The sequence below is a fragment of the Mastacembelus armatus genome, chromosome 4 (genome assembly GCF_900324485.2).
Source record: "Mastacembelus armatus chromosome 4, fMasArm1.2, whole genome shotgun sequence".
Taxonomy (NCBI): Eukaryota; Metazoa; Chordata; class Actinopteri; order Synbranchiformes; family Mastacembelidae; genus Mastacembelus; species Mastacembelus armatus.
In genome coordinates this window covers 21,272,269-21,299,685 of record NC_046636.1, presented here as the reverse complement: position 1 = coordinate 21,299,685, position 27,417 = coordinate 21,272,269, and the positions used below count along the sequence as shown (strand labels likewise).

The 27,417-nt window shown below is 42.6% G+C and overlaps 3 protein-coding genes across 7 annotated transcripts in view; 1 reads left to right on the top strand and 2 right to left on the bottom strand.

The window, feature by feature from the left end:
* Positions 1-18,091, top strand: part of usp24 (ubiquitin specific peptidase 24) — a 29,438-nt gene extending 11,347 nt beyond the window's left edge. Inside the window, exons 21-67 of one of the 3 annotated variants that reach the window (XM_026304881.1) lie at positions 87-163; positions 296-436; positions 718-771; positions 853-986; positions 1,125-1,191; positions 1,453-1,563; positions 1,664-1,762; positions 2,939-3,112; positions 3,208-3,293; positions 3,491-3,599; positions 3,747-3,902; positions 4,019-4,116; positions 4,331-4,426; positions 4,513-4,735; positions 4,843-5,005; positions 5,162-5,323; positions 5,515-5,585; positions 5,693-5,853; positions 5,929-5,990; positions 6,151-6,342; positions 6,469-6,583; positions 6,778-6,922; positions 7,025-7,144; positions 7,266-7,391; positions 7,714-7,812; positions 7,919-8,001; positions 8,073-8,214; positions 8,300-8,419; positions 8,563-8,777; positions 9,519-9,643; positions 9,759-9,900; positions 10,147-10,297; positions 10,430-10,525; positions 10,812-10,915; positions 11,075-11,188; positions 12,280-12,487; positions 12,616-12,705; positions 12,888-12,990; positions 13,085-13,203; positions 13,354-13,467; positions 13,593-13,658; positions 13,754-13,820; positions 13,976-14,054; positions 14,180-14,255; positions 14,653-14,739; positions 14,874-14,984; positions 15,405-18,091. In XM_026304881.1, the coding sequence (XP_026160666.1) occupies positions 87-163; positions 296-436; positions 718-771; positions 853-986; positions 1,125-1,191; positions 1,453-1,563; positions 1,664-1,762; positions 2,939-3,112; positions 3,208-3,293; positions 3,491-3,599; positions 3,747-3,902; positions 4,019-4,116; positions 4,331-4,426; positions 4,513-4,735; positions 4,843-5,005; positions 5,162-5,323; positions 5,515-5,585; positions 5,693-5,853; positions 5,929-5,990; positions 6,151-6,342; positions 6,469-6,583; positions 6,778-6,922; positions 7,025-7,144; positions 7,266-7,391; positions 7,714-7,812; positions 7,919-8,001; positions 8,073-8,214; positions 8,300-8,419; positions 8,563-8,777; positions 9,519-9,643; positions 9,759-9,900; positions 10,147-10,297; positions 10,430-10,525; positions 10,812-10,915; positions 11,075-11,188; positions 12,280-12,487; positions 12,616-12,705; positions 12,888-12,990; positions 13,085-13,203; positions 13,354-13,467; positions 13,593-13,658; positions 13,754-13,820; positions 13,976-14,054; positions 14,180-14,255; positions 14,653-14,739; positions 14,874-14,984; positions 15,405-15,467 (5,516 nt within the window). In that variant the 3' untranslated portion in view covers positions 15,468-18,091. The remainder of the gene's footprint in view (positions 1-86; positions 164-295; positions 437-717; positions 772-852; positions 987-1,124; positions 1,192-1,452; positions 1,564-1,663; positions 1,763-2,938; positions 3,113-3,207; positions 3,294-3,490; positions 3,600-3,746; positions 3,903-4,018; positions 4,117-4,330; positions 4,427-4,512; positions 4,736-4,842; positions 5,006-5,161; positions 5,324-5,514; positions 5,586-5,692; positions 5,854-5,928; positions 5,991-6,150; positions 6,343-6,468; positions 6,584-6,777; positions 6,923-7,024; positions 7,145-7,265; positions 7,392-7,713; positions 7,813-7,918; positions 8,002-8,072; positions 8,215-8,299; positions 8,420-8,562; positions 8,778-9,518; positions 9,644-9,758; positions 9,901-10,146; positions 10,298-10,429; positions 10,526-10,811; positions 10,916-11,074; positions 11,189-12,279; positions 12,488-12,615; positions 12,706-12,887; positions 12,991-13,084; positions 13,204-13,353; positions 13,468-13,592; positions 13,659-13,753; positions 13,821-13,975; positions 14,055-14,179; positions 14,256-14,652; positions 14,740-14,873; positions 14,985-15,404) is intronic. The other 2 variants (XM_026304883.2, XM_026304882.2) reach the window with 2 other exon arrangements.
* Positions 18,092-19,070: 979 nt separating this feature from the next.
* Positions 19,071-25,601, bottom strand: pcsk9 (proprotein convertase subtilisin/kexin type 9). Of its 2 annotated transcripts, XM_026305579.1 has the most exons (13): positions 25,488-25,601; positions 23,607-23,811; positions 23,047-23,238; positions 22,352-22,484; positions 22,129-22,262; positions 21,897-22,038; positions 21,587-21,783; positions 21,324-21,507; positions 21,020-21,190; positions 20,783-20,931; positions 20,531-20,696; positions 19,529-19,695; positions 19,071-19,429 (listed from the first exon to the last, which is right to left on the bottom strand). In XM_026305579.1, the coding sequence occupies exons 2-13, from the start codon at positions 23,778-23,780 to the stop codon at positions 19,235-19,237; spliced, it is 2,004 nt and encodes a 667-aa protein (XP_026161364.1). In that variant the 5' UTR covers positions 23,781-23,811; positions 25,488-25,601; the 3' UTR covers positions 19,071-19,234. The 2 variants fall into 2 exon arrangements, with proteins under 2 accessions (XP_026161364.1, XP_026161363.1); XM_026305578.1 differs by lacking the exon at positions 25,488-25,601 and having other exon boundaries at positions 19,072-19,429; positions 23,607-24,040.
* On the bottom strand, positions 24,712-26,974 carry bsnd (barttin CLCNK type accessory subunit beta). Of its 2 annotated transcripts, XM_026305581.1 has the most exons (4): positions 26,897-26,974; positions 26,521-26,792; positions 26,359-26,420; positions 24,712-25,717 (listed from the first exon to the last, which is right to left on the bottom strand). In XM_026305581.1, exons 2-4 carry the CDS (start codon positions 26,695-26,697, stop codon positions 25,606-25,608), a joined length of 351 nt encoding a protein of 116 aa, XP_026161366.1. In that variant the 5' UTR covers positions 26,698-26,792; positions 26,897-26,974; the 3' UTR covers positions 24,712-25,605. The 2 variants fall into 2 exon arrangements, with proteins under 2 accessions (XP_026161366.1, XP_026161365.1); XM_026305580.1 differs by having other exon boundaries at positions 26,521-26,974.
* Positions 26,975-27,417: the final 443 nt, after the last annotated feature.

The following is a 27,417-nucleotide window of genomic DNA, read 5'->3' as shown; positions in this document are numbered from 1 at the left end:
GGAGATGCAGTATTAACCTACAACTTTTCAGATAAAGTTAATGAAAAAATATGTGATACAGTTGTCAATATGTATTTGTCTTTCAGGTTTCAATCTATTTAAAACCTTCTTTGAGAATGTTAACCTGTGTGACCATCGTCTGAAACGCCAGGGAACTCAGCTGGTCAGTCCATCCTGTTGTTAATCTACTTTTTGCTCTTTTTTTTAAAAGTTGTTGAATGTTAGTTTGTGGTGATGTGCGAAGTGTAACACATCCTTGTTGATATTTCATGCCATTTTTTAATTCTGACTTCAGTGTGTGGATCGACTGGACCTGGCAGGGATGGATTTTATCTGGCGTATCGCCATGGAAACTCCTGATGAAGAGATAGCCAATGAAGCAATCCAGCTCATTATCACATACAGCTACACCAATCTCAATCCCAAAATGAAGAAGGTAAGTGTCTAGAGCAGTCACATTATGTGTGTCTCTATACCTGAGAATTACAGCGTTACTTATAATGCTACCACTTTTAGACAGCCCTAATACATCATCATTTTGTTCTGAATTGATTGATTCATTAGCCTATACTGTGGTAAGTGATGGAGTTTGAGAACAGATGAACATCAATAATCTTTATGAGCAATTCAGTAATGCAACACATTTGACTGAATCAGTTTTCTGTCCTTTTTTGAAACTTGACAAGACATATAATAATATTTTTTTCATCCTTGCAGGATTCTGTGTCTTTGCACAAGAAGTTTATTGCCGATTGTTACAAGAGACTAGAGGTAAGTGGTTGAATATGCTACTGTTAGGAAAGTTTGGGCTGTTTCACTGAAATCAACACCTGATGGCACTTTTCTTCTCAGGCAGCGAGTTCGGCCCTGGGTGGGCCTACTTTGACACATGCTGTTACTAAGGCAACAAAGATGCTGACAGCCACTGCTATGCCAACAGTGGCTACAACTGTACAGTCACCATCCAGGTACAGAGGGGGGTTTGGGTAAGAACATAGTTATTAAATCTATTAAAACATGTTTCTTTAAGAATTTCTTCTTCTTACTAATCAGTTGAGAATCATTTTATACTAAACTTCTACAGAACACACTAGATAAAAACATCTGTATATGTTCACCTCCAGATCCACTAAGCTGGTGATAATTGAAAGACTGCTGCTACTGGCTGAACGCTACGTCATCACGATAGAGGTAGGCTTTACCCCCTGTTCTCATTGTCAGTTTGGCAAAGATTAATTGACACAAAGTTTTCTACATAGTTTCATCACTTGCAATTTTATCGATTGCATGCATGAATAATAGATTTGTTAGTGGGTTAATGTACTTTATGGATCTATGAGGCACTGTTTCTAGTTCTCTTTTATATACATTTTAATTTATATTAATATTTTTGTGTGTGTGCGTGTGTGCGTGTGTGTGTGTGTGTGTGTGTGTGTGCTTGTTTCTATGAAGGATATGTACTCAGTTCCTCGCACTATTCTACCTCATGGGGCCTCATTCAATGGACACCCTGTCACTATTCACATCACCTATGAGTCAACCAAAGACACCTTCACCTTAGAGGTAGTATAAAAACTTCCCTTTTCCCTCCTAACATACTGTTACAGTGTTGAGTTACATCCAGAAAGCAAACAGCTCTTCTCATTGTGTGTGTGTTTTACAGACCCACAGTAATGAAACAATAGGAAGTATCCGGTGGAAGATATCAGAGCATTTGAGCTGTCCAGTCGATAATGTCCAGATCTTTGCCAATGATAGCGTGGTAAGTGTTAATGACTCTTTAAGTGACAGGGACTTTGTGTTCCTCTTTTAATTTTTTATATTGTATTGAACCAATCATTCCCTCACCATAGTACTTTGCTCCTGTACCAATTATGTTTGTCAGTACACAGTATATGGAATGAAATATGAGACTATAAGAGCTGAAATTGAAAGAAATAATTCATTTCTCATTTTCAGTGTTCTGTTTTTCAGTTTGTTTTTTTTGTTTTTTTTTCAGTTCTCATGTTTTTTTCAGTTTCAGTTCTGACACAAAAGGGGTGTCACAGGGCTGTGTCCTCATTGGCCATTTACTTTTGAGTGACTGTTACTGTACTTCGTGACGCTGGCCTGGTTTTCAGTAATAAGTTTAGAAAATAGACACACCGTGCGAGGGTGTGTCTTTATAAAACTGGCAATGGTAACTGAATAATCATGTTAGCGGCCAAAGGAAGCAGTTGGTAGGTGTGCATTCTTCAGTCGCATCTCCTGGGTGGTGGTGGCAGTGTGATAATCTGCAACATTTGTCTGTGACATATGTCGATTTCTTTTTGCTGTAGCCTGTAGCTTATTTATGATTATGGAGTTACCATTTCCTCAGAAATGCAAGTTTTACAAACACATACCTTCACACGCAGTGTCTATTTTCTAACTTTATTATGGAAAACAGGCCCAGCATCACTGAGTGCTCCCGCTGGCCATGCCTTCACGTGCTGTGGGGAAGATGATATTTCCCACTGTGAAGTCGGAACTACCGGTGTGTTGTGTTCAAGTGTTTTTGTTGTTGGAGAGAAATGAAGAATGGTGGTCTCTCAGTCTCATATATCATACTGTCACTGGCATACATACACAATTCACGATAGCACGTGAAGGCAGGGTCAGTCTCTAGGCAGACACACTCTTTGGCGCAACACCTCTGGCAGTAGTAGCTGGCCAGTAAGAACAGTCACTCAAAAGTAAATGGCCAATGAGGATACAGCCCTGTGACACTCACCCCACTTAGCTGGCCAATGAGGACACGGTCCTACTACATTCACTCTTAAACAGCTAGAAAAACAGAAAATTGAAACTGAAAATTTTTTAAATGAAACTGAAAAAAGGCCCACTGCATTTCTTGTGTGGACAGCTTTAAACAACCTCTCTTACTCTGTCCCTTCATTGCCCCTCAACCATGTCTCAGTTGACCATGAATCGGGATCAGAAGCTGCTGTCCCAGCTCGGCTTTAGCGATGAACAGTGCTTGACTGTGAAGAGTTCAGGTACGGGCACTCCCTCTGGCAGTTCTGAGTCCTCAGCCTCCGCTTCAAGCAGTTCCAGCTCGGCTGTCTTCAACTCTGCTTATGCTTTGGAGCAGGTACAATGTCAGACATGAACATGCACTTACAGATTGCGGATACACGCAGATTTGTGTTGTTTCTGAAGTACTTTCCTCATGTTTTCTCTCTCTAGGAGAAGTCTCTGCCTGGTGTGGTGATGGCTTTGGTGTGTAATGTGTTTGAGATGCTTTACCAGCTGGCTAATCTAGATGAATCTAGGTGAGAAGTGATTGTTTTCTGGACCTACTGCAACTGTCCTAATGCTTTGAGACTCATAAACGCACGCTACTCTGCTCTGTTGACACACATATTCTTCCACTGAATGTATTAGCCTATAGACTTAGTACTGACACAGTAACTACAGCAGTACCTTCAGACAGCTTGTTCATTAAACCAAATGTTTTTGTTACCTTTAGGATCACTCTTCGTGTGAGGAAGTTACTCCTGCTGATCCCAACAGATCCAGAAGTGCAAGATGCACTTGACAACTTTGTTCCCAAAGAATCCAGTGTCTGGAGCCATCAGGTACATCCGACTGTCCCCCAAACTGTCTGTTCCCCACCTATTATTTCATGCCTTAGGTCTGAGAACCTCTGATAACAAAATATTTTGGGAGAGTGCTGTGACAAGTTTCTTTCTTTTTCTCCCTCCTCTTGCATGTCTCTTCCGCAGAAGACATTGTTCACTCTCGGTCAGGGTTCAGGCTCTCGATCTCCATCTATGGCCTCAAAGCAGCAACACCAGCCCAGTGCTGCATCCATCTTGGAATCATTGTTCAGGTCCTCGGCCCCAGGCATGTCGACTTTCAGAGTCCTGTACAACCTGGAGGTACACACACACGAACATACATGAGCTCACCATATTCAACACCTGCTCAAACTTTTAAACCTTAAAAGTTGATTTCTTTTTGAGATGTTTTCTTCCCTGTTCTGTCTCTGTGTTAGGTGTTAAGTTCAAAGCTCATGCCTACGTCTGATGATGAGATGGCTAAAAGCAGCAGCAAGTCCTTCTGTGAGAACTTCCTTAAAGCAGGAGGACTCAGGTAACAGCTCACAGAACAGATCTGTTTAAAGAAAAGTGCCCTCATTCTTTGGTGTTTGCTTTGTTCCACTGTGGAACGTGTCACCAGACTTGTCAAGGTGTATTATAGCACACACACACACACACACACTACCTTGTGTCTGATTTTATCTAAAATGCCTCACAGTATCTCTTTATTTTTTGTCCTGACAGCTGTATTTCTGTCTCCTCTGCAGTTTGGTGGTTAATGTTATGCAGAGAGATTCCATTCCATCAGAGGTGGACTACGAGACCAGACAAGGAGTCTACTCAATCTGCCTTCAGTTGGCCAGGTGCAAAATTCTCCTCAAAAAAATCGGTGGATATTCTGGGGAATGTAGCAAATTAGACTTCCATATTCACTTGGCTGTATTTGCAGGTTCCTTCTGGTTGGTCAGAGCATGCCAGCAGTGCTGGATGATGATATCATTAGGGATGGCGAGGCCCTGTCATCCCGTCCGTTTCGTAACGCTGGACGAACCGGACGACAGCTGTCTCTGTGTGGAACTCCAGAGAAGTCCTCGTATAGACAGATGTCTTTGTCTGAGCGTTCCTCAATAAGAGTGGAGGAGATCATACCTGCTGCCCGAGTAGCTATTCAGGTACTGGATTAAACTATAAAGAAAAGCAATTTAACTTTTATTATGAAGCTGTTTCCAAGGCCATTCCAAATATTTGCAAGTTAATTTTTTTTCTGTCTACATTCTAGACCATGGAGGTGAGTGACTTTACCTCCACTGTGGCCTGTTTCATGCGTCTGACCTGGGCAGCTGCAGCAGGCAGATTGGATTTAGTTGGCAGCCCGCAGCCAATCAGAGAGACCCACAGCTCACTTCTGCCACAGGGAGTCCGTACCAGAGTCAGCAGCACAGGTGAGCTAGGAAACGGTTTGGACACTTTTCATTTTTAACTGGTTGTTTACAGTCAGTAGATGAGGCAGTCATTCTGTATAAATTCATTCCTGATTTGTGTCTAATGTCAAATCATTAATAGCAGAAGCAAAACAAATGAGGTATGTGTGTTTTCAGGAAGTAACTGCAGCTCCAGCAGTGAAGGTGACACAACGCCAACAGCACTGCATGCAGGGATATGTGTCAGACAGCAGAATGTCTCCATCAAAGATGCCATCATTGCCCGTGAGGCTCTGTCACTGCTGGTTACCTGTCTGCAGTTACGCTGTCAGCAGTTCTGTAAGAGTCATGCAGAAACAGAAACACACCACAAGCATACACAATTAGTTTTTTGATAATCTCCATACATTGCCATTATTCTTTTAGGACATGACATAATACTATAGTCTGAACCTTTTATTAATTTTGTAGGCTGTTTGCTTTGTTTGCCAAACATAAGACTAAATCCATTGGTTGGGTTTTATCCACAGGTTCTTTTTACAACCTTCCCTCTGTCAGTGATTTCATCATCGATATTCTGCTGGGATCTCCCAGTGGAGAGGTAACATGCCTTTTTTTTTTTTTTTTTTTTTTTTTTTGTGCAATGGACTGCACAGAACAAGTACTGCATGTCCATAACATTACTGTCTCTGTTCTTTGCTCTGTCAGATCCGTCGCGTAGCTTGTGATCAACTGTACACTCTGAGCCAGTCTGACACTTCAGCTTTCCCTGAAGTCCAGAAACCCAACTTGTTCCTCCTCTCAGTCATTCTTACTGCTCAGCTGCCATTATGGAGTCCCACATCTGTCATGAGAGGGGTTAACCAGAGGTATTCAAGAAGAAAACCTCAGGATAAACATTCCTGAAAATGTTGTCTTCTGTTGATGGTGCTTTTTGTCCTCAGGTTGCTGTCACAGTGCACTGAGTACTTCGACCTAAGATGTCAGCTTCTGGATGACCTAACCAGTAAGCCAATAAAGTCCCTTTTCAGTCAGTTTTAAAATAGGCAGCTGATAAAACTAACATGTAACAGGGAGGTTCTAGCCTCCTGTTTTAGCCGTTAAAGGTCAGTCAATCATAACATCTATTGTTCTCAGTGCCTCTCTGCCTCTTTGACCACCTCTAGCATCAGAAATGGAGGTGCTAAAAGTGAGTCCTGCCACCATGCTGGAAGATGAGATCTCTTGGCTCGACAACTTTGAACCCAGCTGGAGCGCTGAGATGGAGACCAGCGAGGCAGACAACATCCTCCTGGCCGGACACCTCCGTCTCATTAAGACTTTGCTGTCCCTCTGTGGCAGTGAAAAGGAACATCTTGGTGAGCACACAAAAGTGTACTTGCATAGATATCTGTATCCATTAAACCAATTTTGGAAGTAATCTATATAAATATATATATATATATAATATGAGATTGTGAAACCTTTTCTCTTTTAATTTCCAGGCCCCTCTCTGATCCAGCAGTTGCTGGATGACTTCCTATTTCGAGCTTCACGGATCATCATCAACAGTTCAAATCCCACAACGTCCCCGGCTCCCAGCCATGACTTCCACCCCAAGTATGCCATTTTATTTCTGTACATCAGTTATTTTATTTTTCCAGTGGACCCAATATTTAAAAAGGCACCTCATTTAAATAATTTTTGATTGAGATATGTGTTTTCTTTCCTGCAGAAACAAAAAAAGCATTGGGTTTTTTATGTTAGCCTGGTGCTTTAATCCTCTGTCACCTATATTATCTGTGTGTGTTCAGGTGCAGCACAGCCAGCAGCAGACTGGCAGCCTATGAGGTGCTGGTGATGCTGGCGGACAGCTCTCTCTCAAATCTCCGACTGATCACCAAGGAGCTGTTGTCTATGCACCACCAGTCTGATCCCTCCCTCTGCAAGGAGTTTGATGTAAGACACTTATTAAAACAATATTTTGTAAATTAAAAAGGTTTGTTGCATATAGTTTCATAATATTTGACATGAGAAACGAACTCTCTGTGCCTCTGTCAGTATCTGCCCCCAGTAGAGAGCCGCTCAGTCTCAGGTTTCGTTGGACTGAAGAATGGAGGAGCTACATGTTACATGAATGCTGTGTTCCAGCAGCTCTACATGCAGCCTGGCCTACCAGAGGTACACACATTTTCTATGTGCTGTTTACTGTGTCCTCATTTATTCACCTGAGAGCATCTGCCCTTTGAGTCAGGAACTAGCCTCACGTGGTCGTTCAGTGACCATGTATGTTTGTTTTCAGGCTTTTCTGTCCATTGAGGATGACACAGACCAGCCAGAAGAGAGTGTCTTCTACCAGGTCCAATCTTTGTTTGGACATCTAATGGAGAGCAAACTCCAGTACTATGTACCTGAGAACTTCTGGAAGGTAACAGACTGTTTACTTGAGCTAAGATTTGATGTCAGGTATTTGTACTAAGCAGAGAATTGGTGATTCACCATGTTGTGATAACTAGTTTCACAGTGTACCTGCAAGGTACATTCACAAGCTTTTCTCAGCTGTAATGGTTATTCTGTTTATGTGTTTCTCTCCCTCAGCAATGATATACAAACAGATAGAAAATACACAAATCACAAAAACATCCATGTCCTTTAACACTAAAGAAAGAAATTATCTTCAGTTAGGGAGTGCCATGACCTATTTTATATAGATATTACCCAACTGTTAATTACATGCCAATATGGTGCAGATCTTCAAGATGTGGAACAAAGAGTTGTATGTAAGAGAACAGCAGGATGCTTACGAGTTTTTCACTAGCCTGGTGGACCAGCTCGATGAACATCTCAAGGTAAAACACCACACCAGTTTTTAAAAATGCACCAGCTAAGATTTAAGATAATATCTAAATTGATTATTATTATTATTTGATTTGTGACAAAACATCTTTCCACCAGAAAATGGGTCGAGAACAGATCTTCAAAAACACATTTCAGGGAATCTTCTCCGACCAGAAAATATGTAAAGACTGTCCTCATCGGTAAGTAACGAGAGAATAGTTTCATTTTGAAATGTATCACACTGCTTGACCTTTGACCTTTTATTATGTAGGTACGAACGTGAAGAAACATTCATGGCTTTGAACCTTGGAGTGACTTCCTGTCAAAGTTTAGAGATCTCATTGGATCAGTTTGTCAGAGGAGAAGTGCTAGAGGGCAGCAACGCCTACTACTGTGAAAAATGCAAGGAGAAGGTCTGTATACTGCTCTGCACACTTTTATTCCACTACACCAGTGTCATGTTTACTAATAAGGATTTACATTTGTTTATCTGCACAGAGGACCACAGTGAAAAGGACCTGCATCAAATCCCTGCCCAGTGTTCTCTGTATCCACCTCATGCGCTTTGGTTTTGACTGGGAAAGCGGACGCTCCATCAAATACGATGAACAGATTAGGGTACGAAAGCTAAAAAACTCACGCAAGTAAAGATTCACACTCACCGAGAATCAGGTCCCAGTATTTTTTTAAGACTCAAAATTGCAGAATTGCACTGTAATTATGATTAGTAATGAGTCTGTATTGATTGCTGGCATATGCAGTTTCCCTGGGTGCTGAACATGGAGCCCTACACCGCCTCTGGAATGGCTCGCCAAGACTGCAGCGGAGAGGGGGGCGAGGGGCGGGGTGATGGGACCTCAGGAGGGTCACCCAGGAAGAAAGTCACAATTTCTGAGAACTACGAGCTCGTGGGAGTTGTTGTCCACAGTGGTCAGGCGCATGCTGGTCACTACTACTCCTTCATTAAAGACAGACGGTAAGAAACACTGCAGTCAGAGGTTGCTCTGTGCCTTCCTTATATAAGTCCTTAAGACTTTTCTTCTCTGAAAATCCAAAACTGAATGTTCAGTGTGATCGAAGGAGCTGCTGTTCCTATTTTCCAAGCACATAAACACTAATGAGTGGAACACGTTGATCCGTTGCTTTAGTTTTCCCGGTGGAGTTTAGAGGACCTCCTTCAGGCAGCATGAGACTTTGTGTGGGCTCCTGGTTTAGTTTGTAAACATCTCCAGGTGTCTGGCTCTGGAAACCAGGAATGCTCACTGAATGTAACAAGACCACAGGAGCTAATATTTGGACCCCGTTCTCTCTCTCAATTGTTCCTCTCCCCAGTTAAGCTTACAATAGAGAATGTTTCTTCTCAGGATATTGATCTTTCCAGCAAATTAGACATGTCCTAGATGGGTGTCCTTTATGTTGAATAGAAATTTAGACAATGACAGCCACCAGTCAGGATGGCCACAGGTGGGCATTACTTCATCGTGGTGGCAAATCTCCACCACGGTTTTCTGATAATGTATGCTGTTGTCTAGCATGGTATATGCACATAGCTGTACAATCTCATCTTATTATACATTATTATTTCAGTTGAGACTGAGTTTCCTAAAGTAGCAAATTCTGATTACCGGTAATCTGTTTTAAATTATATTTTCATTTAAATTTTCTCTCTAAAACTCCCCCTTTGACCTTTCTCGATCTTTGTCTTTCTCTCTCTCAGTGGTACTTCCCGAGGTCGGTGGTACAAGTTCAATGACAACATGGTGGAGGAGTTTGAAATGAATGATGAGACTCTGGAGTATGAGTGCTTTGGAGGAGAGTACCGCCCCAAAGTTTATGACCAGTGTATGTAACATGCCTAAGCTAACATTTGTGCAAAAGATATGTGAAACCTAACCAAATCACAGATTTTCATGAGGAGCACAGAGTAGCCCTGATGTGTGTCTTTGTGCATGTGTAGCCAACCCATACCCAGATATGCGGAGGAGGTATTGGAACGCATACATGTTGTTCTATCAGAAGATCAGCGACCAGAACTCACCTGTCCTGCCCAAAAAAAGTCGAGTCAGCATCATGAGGCAAGAAGCTGAGGACCTTTCACTGTGAGTTACTATTCCACCATGTTCTCTATTCACCTCACATGCATCCTCACTTGGTCATGTGTACATTTTCATTTAGCGCTGCCATTCAGGGCTCCTGTCCAATTTAGTGTTTAGAACCTGTCAGACCCTTTGGGTTTAAGCATTTTTGTCCTAACCATATAAAAACTTGCCTTCTTATCAATTCTAATAAACGTAGTCAGTCCACACCCTCATATCAATCATCTTTGTTGTCTCTATATTTCCCAGGTCTGCACCATCCTCTCCTGATATTTCCCCACAGTCCTCTCCTCGCCCACCAAGGGCCAACAATGACCGCCTCACCCTCCTCACCCGCCTGGTCCGTAAGGGGGAGAAGAAGGGCCTGTTTGTAGAGAAAATGCCTGCCAGCATCTACCAGGTAAAGTGGCGGCAAGCTGCCTGTGTTCAGCTTAGCCACAATACAGTCGGTTTATAACATTTGTTCTAGTGGTCACAGAAGGAGATTTATCTTAGAGATCAGACATCTGACATCTGCTTGTTTATTGTGCAGATGGTGAGAGATGAGAATCTGAAGTTTATGAGGAACAGAGACGTCTACAACAGCGACTACTTCAACTTCACCCTCTCCTTGGCATCTGTCAATGCAGTATGTTGCGGTTTTTGTTTTCCCTGACTCGTTTTATTTCTATTTTACTACTTTGATTCAGTACAACCAGATGCTAGCTTTGTATAGAACCTGTGGTTCTTTACAAGACACAACTTTTATAGTCAGAATTCAAACTATATTTTCTCTTAAAGTTTGTATCCTATTTTTGTCTAGTTTGTCTGAAGATCTTCACGGTGTTTATTTTACAGCAGCAATGCTAAACTGCACAGTGAGAAATCATTCAGTGTAATTATCAGTTTTCAGAAACTGACTATGTGTATTACAGACAAAACTGAAGCATCCAGACTACCAACCTATGGCCAAAGAGAGTCTCCAGCTGGCTGTTCACTTTCTCTTCCACACCTACCTGCACACCAAAAAGAAACTCCGGTATGTACATACACACACGCGCACACACTGACATTTTATTCACACAAACACACACACCTTCTGTGTATGTATGTATATATATATATATATATATATATATATATATATATATATATATATATGTTTTACAGTGTGTCATTAAACCTGTACCTCCTGCAGGGTGGACACAGAGGAGTGGATGGCCACTGTGGAAGTGCTGCTGTCTAAGAGCAGCGAAGCATGCCAGTGGATGGTGCAGTATCTGGTTGGACCAGAGGGGCGAGAGATCATCAGGTCAGTACTTGTTAGCTACCTCATTTATTTATTTATTTCTTACTTATTTAATGTGATTTAAATGGTAAGTACTGTAAATAAGCCTTCTATAGGGAAGAGAGAAACAGCAAAACTCATTTATTCCTAATTTATTCCTAGTTTTATAAGCGACATTACTAAAGTTGATCTTGTTACAAACGGCACAGTCTTCTGTCCACCTGCTGCAGGAAATATTTTTCTAATTTGTCAGTGCATTAGTGAGACAGCCTTTTCTGTGCTGCTGCTCATGTTGCAGAAATGATGAAGCAAAATCACTGCAGCTACTCCTGGGTTTAGTCACTGCAGCATTTCTGTGGCTGATATGTGATACTACACACTTGGCAGCTGCCCCTGCTGTTCTCACTCTAATCAATGCACATCAAGCTTTTTGGCCAGGGTCAAGTAATTCCACCCAGGTAAAGCTGCTGCTGTCACTGAGCTCTCTCTCTCTCTTTTTATCTCTCTCTCTCTTTATCTCTCTCTCTCTCGTCTTGTCTTCTCACATATTTACCTGATACAAACAGAGTTGTAATAAATTTTAAATTCAGAACAGCATACTAGGTCATTTTAGCCTCTGGAGTTCTTTAAAACATGGTTATAGTTGTATCTGCACTGAACACCTGTGCTGCTCACTGACTCGCTGCTGATTGGCTGTGGAATGTAAATATTTAGAGCCAGGATCCACTCCCCCAAAGCGCATGTGAGTGTGGGAAAGGTGTTGTCTTTTAATACTGTTTGGGAATGGGGTGATCATATGGTTGTAACATGATTGGTTGTCCAACATCAGACGTTTTTGGCAACATGACACCTCTGCCTCTTCCCTGAGTGTTGTACTCAGCTGTCTCAAGACTGAAGTGTTTTCTCCCACGCAAATGGTGTTTTTGACTGATCTCCCTTTTTTCCAGGGCTATCCTCTTTGCTGTTTCTGTACTCTTAAAACCTACTTATGATAATCACATAATATGTTCAAATGAGAGTTATGTTTTTCTGCATTTCATGTTCAGTTCCTTTCATTCTGCTGAGCATTTACAGTTCATCGTGACTTTTATCTCCTTTTATCTCTCCATAATTAGGGTTTGTCTGTTGGAGTGCAGCGTGAGGGAGGTGAGGGTGGTAGTAGCATCCATCCTCGAAAAGACTCTGGAGAGCGCGCTTCACTTTGGAGATCCAGGGTTGGACAGTTTTACTGACGCACTTCTTTCCTTACTGGACAAAGATGTTCCAGAGAATGTGAAAAATTGCGCGCAGTACTTCAGCCTCTTCAGTAACTTTGCACAGAGGGTAATGAGCCATCAACAGAGAAGCAGTTTTAGACTTTTCTGCAGCCTGTAATGTTAAAAGTAGAAATAATCAAATGAAATAAACAATTTCCTGAACGTTTTCTGTTTCTGTTTTCTCTCTTCTCTCAGGGTTGTGGTCCTTGTCAGTTGTTGTTGAAACACTCAGCTTATCGCCGGATGCTCATCTTTCTGCTAGGACCCAATAGGCAGAACAATCAGGTAGAACTGCATAACGTATAGTGTATGACTGCATTCAGATACAGTAAAACTTTGACCCCTGCACTTTTTCACTCAAGATTCTTTGTTTGTTGTTTATTGCTTAGAAAATAATCATCCAGGAAATGTCTAAAATCTAAATGTAGTTTTGTATTGTTTATTAATATTTCTGTTTGTGTCTATAGAATCGGCGGTGGAGTCCAGCTCAGGCTCGGGAGTTTCTTCACCTGCACAGCACTCTAGCTTTCATCACTCTGCACTCTGACCTCAGCTCCCAGCAGACGCAGGGTCAGAGACTCAAATCTTTTTTTCACACACAGCATAATTGGTCTTTTTCCACTTGCGGTCCAACTCTTTATTTGTCACCTATTGTCCCTTGTAGCTCCAGGAGGCTTTAAGCTGTGTGTGAGTAGTGTCACATCCTCCACCCCACTCCTCCCCCTCCACACAGACATCCTGACCTCTCTCTTCACTCCAGAGGGACAACCTTACCTTCTAGAGGTACAAATATACAAACCCAACTGCTTACAGTATTCTAACATTTTCAGATTTTATGAGGGGATTGTGATTGTGTTTATCAGGACAAAAATCAAAATTCTCAAAGTGGTTTGATTAATGTTCTGTTTTGTGTTCTTTGTGAATATTTACCAGGTGATGTTTGCCATGCGTGAGTTGTCAGGGCCCCTGTCTGTTCTGATGGAGATGGTGACCTACTGCTCGTACTGTAACGAGCCTTTCTCCCTGGGTGTGCTGCAGTTACTCAAGGTAAAAAAAAAAAAAAAAAAAAAGCTTTTAAAAGCTCATAAAAGCTCATAAAAGCAGCTTTCAGAGCGAACAGTCTTTTGAGCAATGAGAAGTATTCCCCGTTTTAAAATCGTCTTGTGTTGCAGACCCAGCTGGAGACTGCTCCACCTCATGAACTGAAGAACGTTTTCCACATGCTGCAGGAGCTACTAGTCAGTGACTGTTGTCAGCATCCCTTCACCTTTTGATGTTTCATAATTGGATGATCACTCTTTGTTCCTAACATGAGTCACATCTTCTTTGTCAGGTAGTGGAAGACCCTCTACAATCCCAGAGACTCAAGTATGCGTTTGAGTCAGAGAAAGGCCTGTTAGGTATGTCTTACTGTCACGCCAGCTGGTACAGCAGGGGGTAAAACAACCACCCATACTGTAATGTTGTTCTTCTTAAAATCATCAGTTCTATGCCACTTTACAGTATTAGGTTAATTAAATGAATGTATAAAGATTTGAATGGTTTCTTGTCACAGCTTTGATGCACCAGAGCAACAACGTGGATAGCAGGCGCTGCTACCAGTGTGTGAAGTTCCTAGTCACATTAGCTCAGAAGTAAGTACATTTTCTACATGCACATCAATTTGGGCAGTTTTTCTTTGATTTTTCGTTGATGAAGTAACGGAGCAACAGAATTTTAAGCCTCATTTGTTTTTGTTCCCCCCTCCCCACTTCACCAGGTGCCCTCCAGCTAAGGATTACTTCAAAGATTTATCTGGTCACTGGAGCTGGGCAGTACAGTGGCTACAGAAAAAGGCATGCTTAAACACTAAATGTTGCTTAAAACTGTTGTGTGTAAATAATTCGTTATTTTTTAATATTTTTACAGTTGAAATGTTTAGGGTTTTTGGTCAAGTTCATATTTATTTGTGTAATACTTGAAGTATTTGTGTATTTAATATATTTCGGTCCTAGATTCATTACATTTATGTATTACTGTTAGCTAACTATTCCAGTCATATTTATCCATTACATTCATATCTTTTTTTTTTTTAACCATGTATACATCACTTTTAATAACTAGTGTATCAACCCAACTAGATAAATGTTGAATGTGTCTCCAGACAACTGTAGAGTTACATTTACTACACTGTGACAAAATATTTTTACTATCCTATATCGTCTTGTTTAATCATATTCCCTCTGGCCTCAGATGACAGAACATTACTGGACTCCACAGAGCAATGTCTCCAATGAGACCTCCACCAATAAAACCTTCCAGCGCACCATCTCCGCACAGGTACACACACACAAATACCATATATAAACATGATATGACCCCCTACAGATCCACACACAAATACTTGCTATGTATTTTTCTACTCTGCTCAGCCTCACTCACTTGTGTGTAACTGTGTGTGTCATAAACTGCAGGATACCTTGGCCTATGCCACAGCATTATTAAATGAGAAGGAGCAGTCTGGCAGCAGTAACGGTTCTGATGGCAGTCCAGCCAATGAAAACGCCGACCGCAGCCTCCGACAGGTAGCGTCCTCAACCGAGTCCCTACTAGCTGCTTCAGCACACTGGGCTTCTTGCATGACTCATCTTGTTACAGCAGCACATGCTCAGCTCACACAGTCAAACAAAGAGGAACTGAACAAAAATGGAACATCTCAGCAGATTCTGTCAAGAGCTGTAAAGGCAGTTTGTTACCTCCCACGGCTGTTATTAGTGCTGGATTTGACATCGCTTCATTTTTCTGTCTCCTGTTGTGCCTGTCAGGATGCCCACACAACACAAGCTTGTCAGAGTGAATACTGCACACAGCCAGTGCTGAACAAAATAATCCCACTGCCATTGCAAAGCACATGGACAAATCACCTTTTTTTTTTAAAAAAAAAAAAAATCAAGAAGTGCAAATTTCTCTTGTCATAGTGAATGTGCAACTTTTCTCTTTCCCAGGGGTCAGAGTCTCCCATGATGCTCGGCGATTCAAAAAGTGATCTAGAAGATGTGGACCCCTAGATCCTCCAACCAGCAGGATCCCTCCAAATGAGAGGCGGCACAACTCCAGGCAGCCAACTGAAAGGGCTGCACTTCACCTCTGATTGGTCAGGACTTCTAGGACTTCACAACAAGCCAATCAGAACACTCACTCTCTTGGTCGCTACGGCAACGAAGGAGCTATGAATAAATCGTAAATTACTTCCTTTCAAAGCAGCCAAGGCGATGATGGAGATGCATTATCATTAAGAGCAGCAGAGTTGATTACAGTGGGAAGAACAAAAACCTTCCACAGTCACGGATGACTTCAGTTTATCCTTTTATTTTTTCATTCAGTCAGAATGACAGCAAGGTGGAGGATGGGTTTGGGTTGTGTTTTAACAATTTTCTGCTCATATTTGCCAATGTATCTACATAGATGTATTCATATTGTAAAGATTTGTTCCATAGGTGTAATTTCCAGTGTAAGATAATATTTTAAAGTCTCCTGTGTTGTTCTCCACAGCCATGCAAATTGCAAGAGGTCAGGTTAGCTGCTCTAGAGGAACTTAGAGACACACACGTGCACGTGTACAGGAACACCTCCACACACACACCTGGGAGCAAAGTGGGGTTCAGTATGCACTTTATAGTCCAGCCCAGTCTATTGTGACGTGCGGCCGCATTGGTCTGTTCCTCTAGAGGCTCCTCGCGCTCATGTCCTCTTCCTTTTTTGCTTTTAAATTCTATTCTGAGTGCCACTTATGCAGACACACTGAAGCCCTGATAGCAAGCCATTCTGCCTGTGACATAACCTTTGACCCCTGCTGACCACAGTGTAGCCACGGGGATGCAGTTCAGGGCTGGCCATGTCCTAGAAACAGGACAGATCCAGGCCCTCAGCAAATCTGGAAAAAGCAGTGCCATGGTCAGCACTCTCACAACAACTTCTTGCTGACAGGCAGCCTCTCATGTGCTGGATTTTATTATTCTCATTGCTGTGTTTTATTTCCTTTGACACTTTGACTCTGGATGAAGTGAATATCAGAGAGGATGTCTGGGGGCCCAAGCCTTATGCAAGAAAAGCTGATCTGGAAGCACGCAGGTCAGTCATGGTGGGCTGTCAGTACCCAGACAGAGGGGGAGCTCAGGAGCATGTTTTATTTTTAGGTGCCAAGGTTACACAAACACACACGAAGAATAACACATTAAGATATAGTTTGTGAAAAACGTGCAAGCATCATTCACTTCACTCACAAACACAACAGGTCCTCCTTGCGTCACTGTTACCTCTGTTTATCAGGTTTTTTTTGTTTTTTTTTCCAATGGAGTTTTCTTTTTGCTTTGCCTTTTTGCTTTTGTCTGTCTTTGGAAACAGAGGAGCTGAACCCAAATGTAGCTCTAGTTTTGCTCGAGGACAGTGGCCGTGTACCCTTCATCCCTGCTCCAGTCATCGGGAGACTTGGAAGTGCCTTAACCTCCAGATCTGTCCGCTTCCCCCTCCTCTGACACTGTACCATCACTCCTCTGGAGGGGAGGGGGGGTGTTAATGTCTGCTCCACCTGTCCTCACTGCAGCACCAATCCAATGTCTCCTGTGCTCAAATTGTCTCGCGGTAGGAGACAGGGCTTCTTCATCCCCATTAAACCCCAGATAAAATGGGGAAAGTGTCTGCTGTGCGTTGTGACGAAGGATTGTAGGGATGTCACTGTTGGTTGCTAATTCTGTGTGTGAGTGGGGAGGGTGGGGATGTGACCTCTGCCCTAATGAAACAGGGTTTAAGTGACAGGACAGGGTTTTGGTAAGGGTTGAAATGCTGCTTCTTTTCACTCTGCACTCAAGCAGAGAAACTTTGTAGACGCTGATTTATGCTAGATAGTTTCTAATTGTGCTGAAGACATGAGCCTAAACTAGCTTAGCAGAGTCACTCTCAGCTCTGACAGGTCAATGTTTACAGTGCAAGGACCTATGAAGCAATCATACAAAATAGTTTTCCCCTTAGATTCCTCTGCATCCTCAGATCCTGAGGAGAGGTACGACTCTGTTTTAGTCCTTCCACGCTTCCCCACCCACCCCCACTTCATTATCTTCTCTCTTTCACTAGATGTGAATGTCACGTCGTGCACTCCGGCACGTTTGCATGTGTGGCAGTGAGTGGTGATGAAGTTTGTCTTTTCTGTGTGATGGAGGAAAAAAAAAAAACAGCCCCCTCTGCTTGCCTGCTGTGTAATTTGGTCATTGGCACTTACTGTCACAACCATCGCCCCTTCTCTGTGGCTGGTTACGTGCTTTCTGATGGAGCTGCATGCAGTCTGTGCCAAGTGATACATAGCCATGGCAATCCGCTGAGCATCTCTCCTTGGTTTGCACCTCTGCCACGTCACCACAACTGTTTTTTTTTTTTTTTTGTTTGTTTGTTTTTTTTTTAAATACAGACAGAAAATCTTCAAAGCAATCATTTGTTTTAATCCTGGGATGCAGGGAGGGATGGGCAAGTGCGTGGGAAGGGATTGAAAACTATACGGGTTTTTACTGTCATTCAATTTTGAAAATTCACTGCTGCCATCGCAGGAATCTGTAACGCATGTTAAACCTCAGTTTTAATTTGTACATCAGAGTTTGGTCAAAGGGGAAATTTGATATAAAATAAACTGGAATGCACAACCTTTTTTTTAAACATTGTTTTTATACGTGCTTGCACATTCACTACTTTATTTCAAGAGAACTTTAATATTATTGGCACATTTGTACTTTTGAACATCATCTTATATCGAACTACACTGTGAAAGGTTATTCAAGTAAGGTCCATTTAATTGGTTTCTCTTGCAGTTGTTAATATCCTTAAAAAAATAATTTACTTGAAAAATATAGGTCATGAAGAGTTGTATCAATTTAGCAGTAATATCAGATTCCCTGTTGCAGTAACACCACTCCACTCACCACAGCTGGTAGTGTGAAGTAGAGTTCCTGTGTCGACCTCCAAACTGTCATCCACCTGTGTCCATCAGTAACTCAGTAACAACCAGGATATGTCCAGCGTTTGGTTGTCATGGCACAGACTTTTTTTTTTTTTTTTGGACCATTTATTTTGACTGACACCTTAATGCAATTCAGTTGTGAGGACAAAAAGATGTGTTTCATTCAAGCAGGAAAGTTAAAGTAAAAAAAAATAATAATAATTTACTTAGCTTGTATGTGTTGTATGTGAGCACCTGCTGTTTTAGCCCAACTGGAGAGAAAAAACAAAGCGAGCAGAAAATTACTGGCCTTTTAATCAAGCTGCTAATCAGGCTGATTACCTGAGCCGCTGCCTGACTGAGACACCATCCACCTACAGTCACAGCTGACAATGCCTCACACATGTACAACCTATCTTAGTCTTGCTTTTGTGTAACTGTATCCAGCTCAGTTGTTTATTCAAGCTAATGCAGGGTGTCTTTCATTACAATCAGTACATGTAACTGTCCAAAATGATTATAGTCGAATTGCTTCAATTAACCTGTTTATCATTTCACAAAGAGCATACGTACATTATGTCAGACCAATGCTACATTACTGCCATTATTTAATAACAAATATGTTCTTGAAACCTCTTTATTTGTTTTGTAAAAAGATAGAAAAATACTTGATTACATTATACAAACCTCTGGGTCATATTTTGACCTCATCCAACCACTGAAACACACACTTCCAGTCACACATTAATGTTAGGTGTTAAGATGTATTTTGCACTGAGTCTAAGGGCATTAACACTGATGTAAGACAACATCTCATTAGGGAGTTAAGCATCAAAATTATTTGAGAGTGCATTAGTGAGGAGTTGTGGAGGGTTTCTCTGGCAGTCTGACACGACAGCATACAGCGATGCCTGCTGCCCCATGAGCTCCTGGGGCGCTGCGGACACGGCAGCTGTTGCCCTTAGCAACTGGCCCCAAGATAGCAGAGCCCTGGGAAACAGCACTACAGTCTGTCAGAGACCAACCAGAAGGGCAGGACAACTCGGCCTGGGAGAGAACAACAGTGATGTTTGAGGATCAGAGTCTGGAGGGGAATTTAAGGATATGTTCTTTAAAGATATCTCTGTTTGTATATACGTGATTCACCTGGTCCTTATCAGCTGATACATTCTCCAACAGGTGGCACTGCAGAGATGGAGCATGGCAGCACACAGCGTGTGATGTCGCCCCATCCGTCACAATGCAACGCTTCTGATTACCGTGATGCGGTCGGGAGTCAGACAAGGTTTCAGTAGGGGACCATGATGTACACCCTGGAGAGGAGAGAGCTGCATGTTTATGTGAGTTTAAGTTTTAAAACATGGTCCATTAGTGATTCCCCCATATGCAAATCAGCATGATGATAGGAAATGAGGAATCTGATGTGCAGCAACAAATCATTTAAGTGTTCTAACAGAAGCCTGCTCTTTTTACAAAACTCATAGCTGGTATTTCTGCTGGTTGGGAGTATAGTTTCCCTTCACAGTGATTGCCATGGTAACAGGCCTAAGTGACCAAGGTGGTCTAAATACATTAAAAGCTTGTACCTGGTTTTAAGGACCATTTATATTCAGTGCTGTGAGTATTTTCAAATACTTTGACTGATGTCTCTTAACATGTCATGTGCCAAAGGAATAGCCATACAGTATTTGCATTGTTGTTACTAGATAGCGCTTACGTCTCTTCATTACGTATCATATCATCGTCACCTATCAGGAATGAACTTGAGGTGAGCACCACCCTAGCTCAGTCTACAGGTAAGTAAATTATTCAGCACTTCTGCATTAACATGTTATATCTTATTTATTCTCTACCAAAGAGTGAAAACATATCAGTTAATTAATAAATAAACATAAAATCCAATAATCCATGGTAATAATTCTGCCACCAATGGACAGAGCCTGATGTTTCTCCATGTACTAAGCTACACTAACATCTCTATTTAACATTGAGAGTGGTTTTAATCTTCTCATCCAACTATCAACAAGTAAACAAAAAAAAAAAGCTACATTTCCTAAAATGTCAAACTATTCCTTTAAACCCTACAGGATGAGTAAGTTTCTGGACAGATGTACTTGTACTGTTTAAACTGCAACATACACAACATACCAGTCAGGTGGTGCTGTGGATCCACACACTCAGCGTCTTGGCCGGGATCAGAGCTAACATGGACCACGCACTGCAGACCCCCTATCATGCAGCAACGCGCCACAGCATACACACCTTTACCCCCTGGTCCATTATGGGCAACACACTCCATCTGCCCACTGTTCATCTGTAAACACAGAGGTGAGGGTTTAACAGCCTTTAATGTTTATGAACTTTAGATTTAGCTGTAATGACAGGTTCTTTTGAACTCACCCTGATAGTCTCTCCCACACGGACTCCATCAGGAGCGTAGCTGCTGCAGCCCATCATCTCCTCCCCCTGACGACAGCGACTGATAGCCCTGTCTATACTCGCGACCCCTGACCTCTCTGACCAAACTGACCGACACAGAAGTTCCCCATCTGCACACACATGGTAATACTGTCCCATAGAAGTACAAATACATATATGTGTATTTTTCTGTTATGTTTGTCTTTGTGTGTGACCAACCTGAGTTGTTTTCAGGAGGCATGGCTGCTACCAGGTTTGGGGTAGTGAGCTGATGTGTTTCAGACAGAGAGAGGAGGTTGATCGTGTTGCTGATGGAGTAATGCAGCATCATCTGGAGCACCTGCACCGGTGACATGTTCTGACTGGATGACAGCATCACTGCTGCTATACCTACACACGTACAAACCCAAATAGAAAGTACTTACTTCTGCTACCCAGTTTCACATACTGGTGATTTTACTTCAGGTATGTGTGTGTGTTTCTGTGTGTGTGTGTGTGTGTGCGTGTGTGTGTGTGTGGGCACCGGCAACGTGAGCAGCAGCCTGGGAGGTTCCGCTACGGGAGGTGAAACAGGTGCTGCAGTCACTACTGGCACTGACGATGTCATCACCTGGTGCAAACAAGTCGACACAACGGCCAAAGTTGGTACCACCTGCTCCCTGTGACATGAGCTGGTCTGCTGAGTTCACTGCTCCTACTGTGATGAGCTGCACACACAAGAAAAGCTAAGGTAAATGCTCTGTGTGAATGCATTCATCAAGCTCTTCAGATAATGTGCTAAGTAACCTCGGGCTCTGAGGCAGGTGAGTAGAGGCAGGCATCATCTCTAAAGTTCCCTGCAGCAGCAACGACCACAGCTCTGTTAGCCACCAGATCCCGACAGGCTGTGTTTAAAGAACGACTGAAGCCACCAATGAAAGGCAGCAAAACAACCACAGCATCCACTGGACGGGCCAGTAAAGTTGCTCGAACATACTCTATACCTGAGGGGAAGAGACATGGATGTCCAAATAAGTATTGAAATATCAGTAACAGGAGGTGTTGCCTGGCATAATAATCTGCAGTCCTTAATACAACAGTTCAGAGGGAGTCCTACCCGCCAGAGCTCCTGACATTGTCCCTTTGCCTTGACAGTTGAGCACACGGACCAGGTTGATTCCCGCCCCTCGAGCAACACCTGAGTCAGATCCACTCACAACCCCTGCCACATGTGTGGCGTGACTGTCACACTGACTTGCCTGCAGGGGAGAGAAGGCTGAAAGTGCCGCAGATCTACGAGTGTGAATGCTTTGTTCCCGAGCTGCAAGTATTTCCTTTGTGTGTGCTACCTGTCTATGAACTCTGACTCCATCCTCATCAGGGACATTGTTGAAGTCTGTGATGAGCACTCGGCCTTCGACCTCTCTGTGAGAATTCTGAACACTGCCATCCATCAGGTACACCTCCACCATCCTTCCATCATCTGCAGAATAGAGACAGTGTTTAGAGTTGGATTATAATTACTTCAGATTTGTGTTTATGTGGGTGTGTCAGAGACAGAGTCCAACTCACTGGGAGGCCGGTAGGTTCCGTTTTCACAGATGTGGCCATGAGGCTGCAGTAACCTCTGGAGATTCCAGGGGGCGCTCTGAGCAAAGATGGATGAGTCCTCCTCTATGTAGTGGACATGAGGGAGCTTCATGGCCTGAAAGGAATACAATCCAATGTCATTGTATCTCTCAATTAGTATAATTAGTTACTTATGTTAAGTTCAGTTAATAAGTTAAAACCCGCACAGGAACTTGTAAAACGACAATGCCATGTTAGAGGGCAAACTTTTGTAACTTCTTGAACCTATGCGTGTTTTGTTTTTTGATTTTAAATACTATCCACCATTTCAAGTATTAAATAATTCTAATAATACAGTGATGGACACATGTCCTATAGTGTAATTGAACAATCAGGTATCTGAAAACCTCAGGCGAATCAGTGCTGTAAGTCTAAATTGGTCCAATAGGACCCTCTTTTTTTGTGGTATTCCCCAGGATCTATCTTAGACCCACTTTAATTCACACTCCATATGATCTATACACATATTGATTCGATCATTTTTATCTTCTAATATTTTCATTTTATTTACTTCAAAATAAATTCTAACCTTTCAATGTTTTATCCTTATTTTGCTTAACACGTGTTACAACTGCAGAATATTATGTTATATTCTACTTAAGTTGAAGTCATTTATCATCTTAGATGATTGTCGTTACCAGGCCAAGGACGTCATTGCTCATCTTGACCAAGAAGCCGCGCAGAGCTCCAGAGTAGGTCTGCAGGATCTCCACGAGGTCCCCTCTCCTGGCTGCTTTAGCTCTGAGTCTCCTAATGGTCCTTTGGACTTGCGATTCGTGCGTCCCTTGGCGCAGTATAACCAGGTACTGTCCGGGCATGCGCCATGCTGCCTGCAGCACAACACAGAGCATACACCACAGGTGCTTTGCAGAAATGCAAAAAGCTATTTAAAATGATGTTCAATACATTGCAGTGGATAATCATTTATTTTCTAGTCACCTTAACTGAAGAACATTTTCCGAATAATGATGCACAATAAAATGATTTTATTTAAATGTAGCTTAGTCTCAGCCTGTATCCTTTTCAACATAACTTGCATTTTCTGGATCAGCCCATCGCCCTGAAAATCTTTCATTAATAGAGTGAACTCTGCTCTAATTTCTTAAGACTTAAGACTCAGGTGCTCAAACTTAGGTAAAAACAAGCAGTAACAGTCCGGATCAGATGCGCCTTAATAGCCCTGGTCTAATCATTTTACCTTGTTGCACCTGAGGAGCTCCGCGGCGGGCTCGGCTCCGGTTTCAGGCTGACTCCCGTCCTCACGGATCAGCTCCAGGATCATCTCACCGTCCTCGGCGTAGTCCTGCGCGCTCACGGCCAAAGACGCACACAAACACAGCGCCCAGCCAGTCCAGACTAAGGTGAGACGCATTCTTCACACCTCTCGGACTTTTCTTTTTCCACTAAAATGATTAGGACAAATATTAATTTTGCAAAATCCACTAATGTGAGTTTTTTCTATTTCAATCTGAGTTCTCCAGATGTTTTGGTGTCTCCGTCAGCCGCGCGCCCTGTTTGCCTGACAGCCAGGCAGCGCCTCCAAGCAGCTATTACTGATTATGGAAAATAAAATAAAAAAATCGAACAATTGATTCATATAATTGAAGGCGGAGACTGCTGACGTCTCCGGGGCTCACGCCACCGCTTTTGTGTCGAATGATTGTTCTCCGTTAAAAACACCTTAGTGTGGAGGAGTCATGTTTCATGGCCCCTCGAACTACCCTGTAATTACCGCGTGTCAATCTGAGGAAACGCTTGAATCAGTTCAAGTTGATTTGTTGATGCTGTTCAACGTGTGAACTTAAAGGGGGCAAAGGGAGGGTTGTATGCACGTGCACGTGTTTATTCCTAAACTTGCGCTGCGTGATTGCGTGACCACGGGGAGTCGTTTATGTTTCCTGTCTATAATGATCCTAATACATTTAGTTTGTACTGTCAATTTTGAAACAGCCGTTAAAGGGACATTCCACCGATTTTTCACGCGGTGATCACTTTCCATCATGAATACTTCGTCTTTGCCTGTTAATCAAAAGTTGCATCAATATCTAGACCTCTGGAAGAGGCTTTACAGCTCAGAGAATTTACCCTGAAGACGTCCCCACCAAATGTACGAGTTCAGGATTGTTGACAGTGCAGAGTGGATCCTTAGGCTGCTCATCCATACGTTCACTGTGGCTATGGAGTTATGTACTGTAACTACTGTGTATGGGAACTCGTAGAGTTAGAGAATGGATATTGTGATTGTTTGCGTTCAACCTTATTAGCTGAACTGTGTGATGCTTTGCTCTGCCTAGTGGAACCTGTTGATTCTTGCACCTTTTAATGTAAAACAGATGGACAACTACAAACTAAACAACAGTCCTACATTACATACAGAGGTCATCATCATCATCATCATCATCATCATCGAGTTTAACAGAGTGCAGCATTTTGCAGGAAGGAAGGATTTAACAAAACACACTGAGTTGCATTCATTTGCAGAGCTTGACCCAGGCGTCATCCAGCAGTGCATTTAGGGTACTTCAGGTACTTCTTGAAGACATGCCTTTTTCAGAACTGCAGTAGCTTCGATTTTTGAGAAACTCAAGTCCAGCTGCCTCTCAGGTCATCCAACATTACAGAAGGGAAATACCACATACATCTGTGTATGGTGGTGCCTGCATGGTCACTCACTCTCTCGTCCCTTACTATAGTCTCTCTCTCTCTCTCTCTCTCTCTCACTGTTTTCGAGTAAACAGTGCCATCTTCTGGAACTACTACTGCAAAACACAATCAGCTTTATTAATGCCCCCAGCACTTTAAAGGGCGTCTTGCTTCTCCTTAAAACCTTCATACACTGAGAGACAGAAATCATGTGTTCAACAGGTAAACTGTTAAAAATGAAAGATATTTGCATATTAATCAGAATTTTTCAAAAAGGTTCACAGATGTTAACTGTAGTATTGTAGATGTCACTTATAAGTATTTCTCTAAACTTGTTTTATGGAAATACAGTACAGGACAAATTCTTTTTTTTATTAGTTCTATAGGTATTTATATATTTCGTAAAAATATCTAAAGTGGATCTTCAAGTACTCACAATGAAAGTGATGCAATATTGTTAAAACAATAGTCAGTCAGCAGAGTCATAAAAAAGGGGGCCTCCATTGCTGTCATGAAGTGTTTTGGTGACAGGTCTTTTGATGATGGTCCTTCCCTCAGACCAGATGCAGTGTGGGGCAGCTGTGACACTGGTTTTTCAGGGGTTTAGGTAGAAGTCTGCTGCTACTCCATTCTTGGCTGCATGAACCTGGCAGAACCTCAACGTGCCTAAAATTAAATCAGAAGTGGGGAGGAGGGGTGAGACAGAAATAGACGCCTAGTTCCAGCATTTTGTCCTCGTTTCCGTACGTCTTTTAATCTGAGGCGGAGCTTTGCTGAGCATGCATGTCTTTATCTGAACATTGATGTAATTGCAAACACTCACAGGAGCCGCACAGTACAGCCTCCTTTTTCAGCCTCCGGCCACTGCACTAACTGAGCCGGAAGTGCTTTAATCAAGGGAGTATTAATGTAGTCAGTAAGGGAGGGGAGAGCGTTACTTATTCACTGTCTCCGCTTATATGTTTCCATGTAATCTGCCCGTTTCAGCTACTGCCTTTAGGCCACTTGTCTCCTCCTTTCATCACTTTCAGTTCCCTCCCTTATCTGCCCTGCTGCCATTATTTTGCCATCAAATTCTCTGTAATGATGATAAAATTAATATCTCCAGTGTATTAGACCCGCAACACCCAATTCCCAGACACATTACACTGCTGCTGTCGCCATGTCTGCCCATTGGATGTTGGTCACTTAGCATCCTGAGAGATACAGACACAGACAGACCACAAGGGAATCATTAAGGCCTGAAAGAGCTCCCGCTTGTCTGTGGGCCATTAGGGCAGTGTGTGTGTGTATGTGTTTAACAGTACCTTTCATCAGCACGCACCAGATCCTCTAGACTTTTCTCCTGAATCTGAGGAGCCAAAATAACCTGACAAACACACTCTCCATTAACAAATCCATTCTTGCATGGCAGCAATCAGACATTATTTCCTGTTTATTTCTCTCCAACACGTACATCCTGTACTTACCTTAGGGTAGCACTGGCAGAGGCTCCACACCGACCCGACACACACCATGGTGACACCCAGAACGCACATTGTGGTATAGACGTGTGGTCGCTCCTGAGTCATGATGAAGAGGCCGACTGCCACCACACACAGACCCGCCGCTATCAGACCATACCGGTACGGTTTCGCCTCTACCATCGCTGCGAGCACATCAGCCTAACGAAGCTCTTATTTGTGTAAACTGGAAACTGAGAGACCTGTCACACAGTGAGGAAAGACCTGTCTTTCCAGGGCTTGAAGGTGAGGGTGGAGAAAGCGCAGTTAGGGTTCCATTCAGCTACTTATTACAGCCTGGAGACAGACTGGTCAGGTATAAAATTGCAGGTGTGTGCCCTACCTGATAGGTCACCTTGCCTCAGGCTGCTGCAACTCAGCTTCAGAACAGCATTTAGCTTTGTGAATGTTTATATTTGCTTTGCTAGAACGTGATTTTAAATAGATCGGCATTTGCCTTCCCTGCCTCTCCAGAGTTTGTCCCTTTTTAAATAAACGATTCATTATTTCTAAGTACAACACCACCCACAGTGAGAACATAGCTATTCATTAACTCAAGTTTATAGTAACATCAAAACACAGAACTAACAGTGGACATTCTGCAAACACTGGATACAAAGCTGAAAGATGAGTAACACTGTACTGTTACATTCTGCTGGTTAAGGCACTTTTGCATTGCTGTGAGCTGTCAGTGAATGTTGTTTAAACCTATGACAGCAAGGCATTCAGCTGCAAGAATAGTTCTTATGGTGTTTGGAGAGTGCCGTGCAGCCACAGTAGTAGGTCACATAAAGTCATGCAGGCCATTAAGATAAAAGTGGATGTCTACAGGAGGCGTACAGTTGACGTGAATCCCTTAACGTT